Genomic DNA, 10,566 nt, shown 5'->3' with positions numbered 1-10,566 from the left:
AACAAGCTGGTAGTAATTTGTATCAAAGGGGAAAAATTTCTCTTGCTCATTCTGCAATCCCACTGGTCACAATGAAAGCAATCTTTCTATAAATGTCTCTTTTCCGGAAGGGGAAGTGTGCGGAGATTTAGATTTTAATTAACTCTGACCTACTATTAACGAAACCCATGTAACTCTTAGTATCTGCTAGTAGGAACCCACAGTAACGAACACTGTAGACTATGTAGTGAACTAGAACCATCTTTCCCTTCTAACCAACTGAAAGCTTACAGTATAAAAATGAAATGTTAGAGAAGATATAAACATGGTTGCATTTAACTGAAGAATTCTTCCAATCCTTCACTGTCAGGGTGACAAGATTCTATACATGGAATTAGACTTTCCGTTTGAAATGGTCAAAGTGGGCACTGTAAAGAACACTCCATAGGAGATGGACATTCATCGTGTATTTCAGAAGAAAGTGACTGCTTCAAAAAGCTACAACTTTGGGGTGGTAAGGGTAGGATTTCCTGTAGTTTGCTAGCTTACCAAGAAATGGGGGGAAAAGGACTGGAAACATACCTGGATCAGCTGCAGTGAAAGGAACACCATCAGAGGTATAAAATGTTGGTTCATTCTAGGATGAATCAAAGTGATACAAATATGTAACCATTTCCAAATTGATTTTTTAAAGCACATTAATGAAGCATGGCTGATATCACTCATCTGCATCTGATAATGCAAGAACAAGCAAAAACCTAACTTCCTAATAGCCATTTTCATTTCATTGGGAAAGTCCATGGTTTTCAGATTTCTATTCTATTATCTCAAGTTCTTGTGGCTCTAACCCTGCTGTCTATTCTCGGTCACACTCGTGATGAATTGTTTTGTGGTACACTGGGATTAGCATTGTGTCAGCTTATTTTTAGTTGTGGTTCTTCCCTCCCCACCATTTTTAAAAGAATTTCCAAGACTGGGCTTATAGAAGCAGTCCTGCATAGTTGCATTATGCTTGGTTATGTTGGGAGCTTCAGGGCATTATTGGCCTGGTCACCACTTTTATTTTCTTAACTTACTACAACATACAATGTAATAGTTTGAGATCTGGGCCTCTGATTATAAATTCTCTGGAACTGCTTCCCAGAATCCCTATACTCAACCAAGTCCAAGCCTTGTTGATCTCCCTTGCCACTGGATGGATCCTTCTCCAGTTCACCCTTCCCTAGAGGATTCCACATTTCTACTCCTATTTACCTAGTCTGCTGGCTGCCATGTGACCCGAAGCCAATGAAAAGTTATTAGGCATTAAATTCTGAGACTATGTAACTCATCTAGAAATTTCCAAAATTTGGAGCCAAGCAACAAGCAAAACTTAAAATGAAAACATTGGCATACCATAAAATAATTAGGATCATTTTCAGGTGTTGCTTCTCTGTATGTTGAAGTTGCATGGACTCTACCCCAGTTACTTGACCGGAGTTCTACAAGCTTCAAGAGCATCTGTTTCACATCTCTGCAGACAGAAGGTGAAAAGGAGTTAAGTATATCCACCAGAAATGTTGTCAGACTCCAGAATACCAGAGACTCCTAAAACTTTGTTTTATAAATTTAACATGTATATCCAAGTGCTTTGATTTTCTAGATGTTTCCTGTACTTTAAGCAGTCTTGATATTTGTTCCATCTGTGACTATATGGTTCTTAAAGGTAGTGGCCATTCCACATTTTTATGCCTCTGGACTTTACACTGGACTTCAGTACTTTACCGAAGTATTTACTGAATAATTTAAAGTCTGAATCATTTTACTTTTAGTGAACTCCTATCTTACCACAGGAAAATCTTAACTTTTTCCATTTATAAACACAACTGAACAAAAACGGCTAGGTAAGCAGAAGCCATGCGTAAGATATTCTATCTTTAAAGAAAACCTTTCTCTAGATCTAGAAGATTTTAATTCTGATGATATATAGCAGATTAAAAACCCCACAGAAAAAGAAATGGAAATCTACTGGCCATCTACCTACCTGCTGCAATTTGCATCTAGGACAACATTTTCAATTCTCTGAATAATTTCCTCCATATCAGTCTTTCCTTTTTCCTTCCAAGCATCTTCCAAAACTGACCCTGTCAACTAAAAAAGCAGGGATCAGTAAGATTTGGAATTCAAGGAAGTACAGAAATCCTAAAGAAGTATCAGCAGCAGTTCAAGCATTCTTTGAACAAAATAAATTTGGCAAGTTAAATATTCCCAATTATATTCTACCATCTAACAGGCAGGAACTCTCTATACCCTCTGTTTTTCTTGATGGAGAGAAACTCAATCATAGGTTTTGTGTGTCCATGACTATATGGTATACTCCCTGTATGAATAAAATAGGCGATAAGATTTTAATCAACATATCACTTATTGAAATATGCAAGTATAGAAACTCTGAATTAAAAATATAAACTTCATTGAAAAAGTGAGTTAAGGATATACACAGGTTATTCATCGTAAGAAAAATGGCTAACAAACATGAATGGTTAAATTCACCAATGGTTAGGAAAATGCAAAATAAAATGAAATTTTTGTTTATACTCATTACCCATGACAAAACAGAAACTAGGACCAGTTGGATCATCATTGATATGAATATGGGGAAAGCGATGTACTCATTCACCATTGGTAGGAATGTACTATGGTTTAGTATTTAGAAGAGAAATTTGACATTCATCAAATTTAAGGATGCAATGCTCACTGGCCCACCCACTCTTTGTGTGGGAACTGAACCTATACAAACAACTGCACATATGGAGATGAAGTGATTCAAGAGGTAAATCTTCTGTGCCAAAGATCTAAGATCTTTGTTAGATCATAAAAAAGCAAGTCACAAAGAGGAAGAAAGATCTTATTTATAAGGGCACACATACAGACATGGGAAAGGAAATTTAGAGATGGGGGTGAAGAACTTCCATTTTTTGCTTCTACATTTGGATTATTCCATTAAAAAAAACAGTACATGCTGCTTTTCCAATATTTAAATTCAAGAGTAAACCAAAAGGCCAACATTTAGAGTAGAAACTTAATTTTGAATTCACACGCATACTATGCATACTTTCCGTCCTCTGAATCATATACAAATGGGGTAGAACAGTGAATTTCAAGAGAAACAGAAGTCAAACCTACCTTCAGTAACTTTACTGCACAAATTAAGTTGTCATCCATAGGATTGGAAAAGAGGGCATTCAGCAACTCCCGCAGACCAACCTGAAGAATATCTGCTCTTGTAACCTGTCCATTTGTTCCCTTGATCTTTTGGGAAAGAAAATGAAAAGCAACCATGCCAAAATATCACAGATTAGTGAATGGTCCGGTATGTTGGCAAAATAAGTGTTTGCAGTTAAACAATATAAAAGACAGAAATCCTCTGTCTTTTAGAAAAGAAAATTAGAAATCCTCTAATTTTTCACAAAATTAGACTTATTTTACATGTATTTAAAACCTCTAATAGGGGTGCCTGGGTGGCTTAGTTAGGTGTCCAACTTTGGCTCCGGTCATGGTCTCACAGTTCATGGGTTCGAGCCCACATTGGGCTCTGTGCTGACAGCTCAGAGCCTGGAGCCTGCTTCCAATTCTGTGTCTCCCTCTCTCTATGCCCCTCCCCTGCGCTTGCACTCTCTCAAAAATAAACAGCAAAGAAGATAATAAAAACCAAAAACTTCTAATAAAACCAGTAAACCTCAGGGATGCCTGGGTGACTCAGGTGGTGAAGCGTCCAATGCTTATTTCAGCTCAGGTCATGATCTCACATTTTGTTCCAGCCCTGCAAAGAGCCTGCTTGGCATTCTCTCTTCCGCTCTCTGCCCCTCCCCCACTCTTGCACACTCTCTCTCAAAATAAAAAAGAAAAAAAAAAAAACCAGGTAAACCGAAAACTACAGGTAAAAATTTTCATTTCTCATACATATGATCAGGATAATCTAAGCCTCCTATATAAATTATTGTTTCATAAAACATTCTCTGTTCTATTAAGATACCACCTTTTTTGGAACGTGCAGCATTTTACTCTGCTTTTTAGACTATTTAAAAATACTGTTTGGCATCAGAATGGTCTAAGTGTCTTAGCTCTCCAGCCAGAAGAGACTCAGACTCAGGAGCCATACCTCATCTTTATTTACACTTCTCACAGACCTGGCATCATTACTTCCACACGGGTAAACACTCAACAGCATTCTTAAAATGACTCTTCATTTACAGCACATTTTTTTTTTCTTGAGAGAGAGAATATCCCAAGCAGGCCCCATGCTCAGCACAGAGCCTGAAGAGGGCTTGATCCCTCGACCCTGGGATCATGATCCAAGCTAAATTCAAGAGTAGGATGTTTAACTGACTGAGCCACCCAGGCGCCCCTTACAGCACATTTTACATGAGTGCTCTTATTTTGGCTTATATAAAAATTAAACTGAAAAAGATTAATGCAGGAGATTTTTTTTTAAAAGTTATGTCCATCTATGGTAAAAAGGGATAGTAAATTAAGCACTAGATCGGACAGAAACCATTTACGTGCACTAACAGATGCACATTTGATAGCAGATTCATGGGTGTTTTCAGTGGTGTTTATGATTAAGTCTTCAAATCAAAGTTAAAGCAGGTATAACCCATATATGGGATTAACTAATCAAAAAAGCAAATCCTTTACAGAGTAATATTCAGCACTTAGTTGCCTAGTACAAGCACATACTCAAGTATACCACCAATTCACAAACTTGTTTAGTTATACTTCAGATAAATGCATTTTATGTGGAAGATTTATATATAAAATGGGACCAAGAACTGTAATTCTGGGTGAATTTGGGTAGGAAAAGCCCCCAGAAATTCTCCTGTCCCCACTTCTAACTCCAAGTTTTGTGGGATATAGACTGCTTGTGAACCACCATCTAAAGTCCACATACGAAATGTGTGAAGATTCAAGAAAGTAGGATTTCAAAAGCTTAAATTTGCATTGAAGCCACGGCTTCCCAAAAGTACACAAAGACTAAAATTCCCAGTAACTACTTCCCAACACCCTCCTCACAAACAGGAGAAACAAACATTACAGACGTTCCATTAAGACACACACACACCATTGCCTGCAGGTACGGAGTCATTTCTCTTTCCCCTCGCCCCTCTTCAACTTCATCCTTAATGTCGTAAAGGTGTAACGCAAATACAAATTCCTTACCAAGGTCAGTTTATGTTCTCAGGTTTTGTCAGTACTTAAAAAAAAAACAAAAAACTTTGTCCTCACCTCCAAGTTAAGATAAAGTTCTCCCAGGAAGAGTACAAATGCATGGAATCGTTTTCGAGTCACTTCATCCCCCTTGGCAGCTTGATCTTTAACTTCATATTCAGTCCGACACCTAATGAAGATATACCTTTTATAATCTCACATTGCTTTGTTTTTTGTACAAACAAGACGACCATCTGTTGGTTTCACTGTTCACAAGCAATAAAGAGAGAAGTACAATCTTCTGATTTTTTAGGATAAGAAGTGTTCCTGTTTATTGGAATTTGCAGCGCTTTTTCATACTGAGGTTCCTAGTTTTAAGAAACTGATGCGTTTATTTTGTCATCTGTTTAGGCAACACAGGTTTGTCATCTGTTTAAGCAACATAGGTTTCATGAGGTACATCGTAATTGGCACCACAAAGAAAAAACTGCCTCACCTTTGTCTTCTAGTCTTTTTGTCAAGAAAGCACTGTTTTTACTCAAATTATCTCTGTAAAATGTTCTGTTCTGAATATATGAACTTTAAAACACATCTTAAGAAACATGTATAGATGGGTCCCCAACCGAAAATACAATGAATTTTCATTAAGCCAATTATTCTTTCAACCTCCATTACACAAATCAGAAAAATGAAAAGTCTCCAATTGAAATTCACATAGAAACAGAAAGCAATGAATTTGGTCTCAATATCCCAGAGACCAAAAGGAGCCAAATAACTTAGTTTCCCTTGCTTTGTTCCCACTGCCCCCCTCCACTTGGCCCATCTGCCATCCTAGAAGTTATCTCAAACAATCACAATAAACCTGTCATAACACCCATGTCAGTGAATTATGGTGTCTGTTGCTACTAAAAGGATTTTTAAAATGTACTTTAAATGTTTACCAATTTGGTGTTAAATATTTTTTCTTATCTCTCTTGAGAAGGTGGTGAAAGACTCTAGGAAAGTCATGTTTTATAAAGCTGATTTTTTGAGAGTTCTTTTAAGGACAGAAGTAGGGGTTTATGGAGACTGAATGGCTTCCATGTATGAGGGACCAGTTTAGCTTGGCTATGTCAACTTAAAAAAAAAAAAAAAAAAAAAAAAGCCACTGCTTACCAAGATTTTACCTTGGATCAGCCCGTGAATCAACCATAAACCCAGTACAGTTTATCGTGTCTATATGACTTATAGCTTAGAAGCTACATTAAATGAGCAACATTTCGTTTGAGTCAGATATTTGTTACTCTCTAAACATTAATTCCTCATCAGAACAAAAGTTGGGATATCTCTAAATAAAACACCCCGTTTAATAATGGAAAGGATGAGCTAATTAATGCCAGTTATCCAAACACCTTGTGGGCTATTCTCCTTTTATGACCTTGTAGGTAGGAGTTTCAAGGAAATGATCTGTTTTCTAAGTGCAATGACTATTCTATTATACATTAAGATATGTTAATGAATATGCAAAGGTAAATTCGTACCCCTGGGCAGCAATGGTTATCTAGAGGAGAACAACCCACACCTCTAAACTAATCTTTTTAGGCTAAAGACCTAATTAAAGGCAATGCATGCTTATTTCAGAAAGGTTAAAAACAGAAAAATATAAAAAATAAAGTCACTACAACCCAGAGATAACGGCCATGAAGGTAACTTTTCTTTTTTCCTAAATATGTATACATTTCTAAGTTAGGTAACAGAATCAAGCCCTGCTTTTCACTTGTTAAAGGATTAGCACTTACGTTAATATCTCCGACAGTAACACAGTACTATGGAAGCTCCAAGCTCGGGTAGAGTCAAGAGAATCAGAAGAGGTTTTCAACCATGGCTACAGACTACAATCATTTGGGGAGCTTTAAAAAACCCAGGCTCCACCTCAGTCCAATTACATCAGAACTTCCAATGAGGACAGGGTCTCAGCCCTATTTTAAGTCTCTGGGTAACTTTAACGTACAGCCAGGGGTGAGCAGTCCACAGGAACAGAAGCCAGCCTTTCTGCCATGCAAGCTCCTAGAAGTGCCCACTTTCATATCTTTCCAGGAGCTATAAATACAGGTTAAGGCTAAATAGGTTTTTAGAATTTTATCATTTATATTTTCCCAAATTTTACCTATTCAGAGCCATTTCAAATATTTCTATTAAAATAATTATTTTTTTCTTACCTCATTCCTAAGAGGCCCCTCTTTTCATATTAATGAGTTCATTGCCATTCATATTAGATAAATGAGTTCACTGCCATGTGTTACAAATTCCCGTTTTTTTCTTTCCTTCATATAAATTTAGGACCCTTCCTCCCCACCCCATATTATAATTTATATGTAATTAGGTTTAATCTTTCGTTTTAGGACTTATGGATAGGTTGGTAAAGCCCTTTTAAGCAAGACCTAAGATTTAATTGTTAGTTTCTTAGTATTTAGTGTTTCACTTTTGAGTCTTTTACAGATTTGAAATATATTTTGGTGTAGACAGGAACCCATCTTTTTTCTACCCCCAATGAATGGCTAGCCAGTTGTCAGCAGCACATATCTACATACATACATACATATCTGAAGTAGGACCTTCATCAAAAGCCTTATTTTCAACAGTCTCTGGAGTCACTTTTGGAATCCTTATTCTGTTCCAGTGCAATTTAACCAAATTATGGAATACACTACAACCATTAAAAGTATCCTTAAAGAACTAATGGACTAACTGTAATAAACTTGAAGACAACCCTGTTATTGAATAAAACGATTCCAATAAGAAAATGTTTCCCTAGATTAGCTTATGAATTCAAAGTCATGCCAAAAAGATCTAGTAATACCAAAAAGATTTATGTAATTTCACATGTTGATTCTAAGGTTCTTTGGAGAAAAGCAGCATGCAAGAATAGCAAAGGAAACTCTACCCAAAAACTATGGGGAGGAGACTAATATACTAGGTATTAAAAAACTAGAGCTTTTTAATAGTATAATAAAATAAAAATAGAACAAGTAATAAATGGAATATAATGAAACCCAAATATTAGGATGTAGTTTAAGGAAGTTAACAGTTCAAATCAGTAAGGAAATGGATCATTTTAAAAATGGTAGGGATAAAAAACTAGTTCAGCCTGTAGCAATTAGGACCTATTCAAATTGAAAGTACAGAGTACTAAGAAATACATAAGTGATCATATTTAAGATCTTGGAACATGAAGGGCCATCTAAGCACAAAACCAAAAGCAGAGATCATTACAGAAAAAAAGAGACTGATATGTGGGACTATAAATTTTTTAACAGTACATACCATACTATAATACAAGAAAGAATGGTCCACCCTAACTTCCCCTGCAACTTTCCATAATACACACAGTCTTTAGAAAAGAATCGTCAAATTCTAGTATGTTTAAAGTTTTCCTTTAACTTCATATGTTCACACTGACCTTTGAAGCAGCAACTGACGAAAGTTGCCACTCTGTGGGCTAATTGTCAGATGATGGGACAGGTAATTACACAGGCGAGCTCCCATGTAAGAGAAATTTGGGATAGATGTGGCCTTTCAAAAAGAAAAAAAGTTGTTTGTAACACAAATACATTGTTATTAATGCAAATACTTAACAGCAACATTCTAAGAAAAACATTTCTACCCCTAAAACTGACATTATACAAATGAACAAGTCTTTATCGTTTGGCGTAAGGAAATTAAGTTAACGCTCCCTCCCAACTTCATACCAAGAACAAGAACAAAGGAAAATGTTTAAGGCAAGTTCTCCCCACAATTTACTTGAGGTTACCAGAAAGCAAATTAAGAAGATCTCTTTATACTAGCCAATTTTTGCATAGGATGTATACATGTGCTCAGTTGCACAGTGCTAATTATGAATAAGAGTATTTGCCAAACGATTCTTTTTCATGGTGTTTTTTAGGGCAAGGATAGCAGAGACTTTGGCATCTAGCAGTCCAGAACAACATTCCCAGGCCTGCATGGAGACCTTGGACATCAATTACCCTCCATGGGCTTCTGCTTGATTCCTAGGAGAGGTGATAAATGGTACCTGGTATGAGAGATTAACACTTAAAGAGTACTCCAAAAACACTTGGGGTAAAGAGGAAATGAGAAGCTCTTCCAAAAACTAAGACAGTGCAAGACACTATGTACCGAAGATAGTTTCACATAGCCAAAGCAGTACTAAGTTTTAACTTTAATTACAGCTTTTAAAGAACAGTAGAGACAACATAGCTTACTATCCAATATTAGGTAACACATTAAAAGGCTAAGGGACTCAACCAAGGTTACAAAAGGTAGTAACTAACCAGAGAGTATAGATGTAACGGATGGTCTGATGCCTCTCTGACCCGATACTGAGTCTACTTACGGAGTTGTGGTAAATCTTAAACAAGTCACTTAACTTCTGTTAAGATGTGTATAAGGGAGAAGAGTAATACCTTGCAACCATGGAGGATTAAGTGAGTTAATTCATTACATGTTAAATGTTTAGCATTGCATACAGTACCTATGTTATAATTAGATCTTTTTATTTCTAATTATTTCATTGCTCACAAGAGACCCTTCTTATCACAGCAGACAGACTGGGTTCTCCTGAGATCACGTATGCGTATCTGGTACCACAGAAGACTTGAAATTCAAAAATCATACTTTTCCCATTATGGACATTGCCGGTTTTCCTTTAGTTTACTTTTAAAATTATCACATACAACTTAAAAGGCAAGAAGCTCTACAAGGCTTGTTATTAAGTGTCATACTTCCCCACTACACCTCACCTTTACACTCCACAGACAACCACTTTCAATTCTTTCAGCTGAAAAGGTTTCAACCTCTGTATCTCCATGCTCCGGGATTTCGGTTTAGTTATTATTTCTTACGAGTTTCCCACCATGGAAAAGGAATATCCAGTTTTCACTGGATATTCACGTAACACCACTCCATTCTGCTATTTGCCAATCTTTCCACCTACCAATGTCGTTATACCATGATCTGATTGGTTTTGTGTTTCCATTTATGGCTGGACCACGTAACACAGATTTCTCCTTTCCTACACAACTTTGTTTTCCCTGGACTTAATTTTTCCACACTGTTCTTTACTTAAGTCTCATTGATGTTACCCCTAAACTCACAAGTTTTTAAGTTTCTTAACATCTTCAACCACAGCAGCTATGCTCACCTTACCAGGAATCATGCCTGGAGCCTTCTGCCCTACGCCAGCAAAGCCTGGCCATCATCTTGGGATCTTCTTCACCACCATCTAGATAATCCACTTAGCCACTCCTCTAAAATGCAGTTTCCTAGTTTCTACATCTTTGTCCTTGGCTTAATTCTTTTTGGTGGAGTACTTCCCTTCAAGAACGTCTCAAGAAGGGTTACAATAAAACTTCAAACTGGCTA

At 36.8% G+C, this 10,566-nt stretch overlaps 1 protein-coding gene across 4 annotated transcripts in view; it reads right to left on the bottom strand.

Moving 5' to 3' along the window:
* Nucleotides 1–10,566, bottom strand: part of PAIP1 (poly(A) binding protein interacting protein 1) — a 31,019-nt gene that overhangs the window by 8,295 nt on the left and 12,158 nt on the right. For all 4 annotated transcript variants that reach the window (XM_011286290.4, XM_023260866.2, XM_023260868.2 and 1 more), the window contains exons 4-9: nt 8,606–8,718; nt 5,245–5,356; nt 3,145–3,270; nt 2,003–2,109; nt 1,375–1,492; nt 562–616 (exon numbers count right to left, since the gene is read on the bottom strand). In XM_011286290.4, the coding sequence (XP_011284592.1) occupies nt 562–616; nt 1,375–1,492; nt 2,003–2,109; nt 3,145–3,270; nt 5,245–5,356; nt 8,606–8,718 (631 nt within the window). The remainder of the gene's footprint in view (nt 1–561; nt 617–1,374; nt 1,493–2,002; nt 2,110–3,144; nt 3,271–5,244; nt 5,357–8,605; nt 8,719–10,566) is intronic.

The sequence above is a fragment of the Felis catus genome, chromosome A1 (assembly GCF_018350175.1).
Source record: "Felis catus isolate Fca126 chromosome A1, F.catus_Fca126_mat1.0, whole genome shotgun sequence".
Lineage (NCBI taxonomy): Eukaryota > Metazoa > Chordata > Mammalia > Carnivora > Felidae > Felis > Felis catus.
The sequence above is the reverse complement of the archived record's forward strand: the minus strand, read 5'-3'. Positions and strand labels throughout refer to the sequence as shown.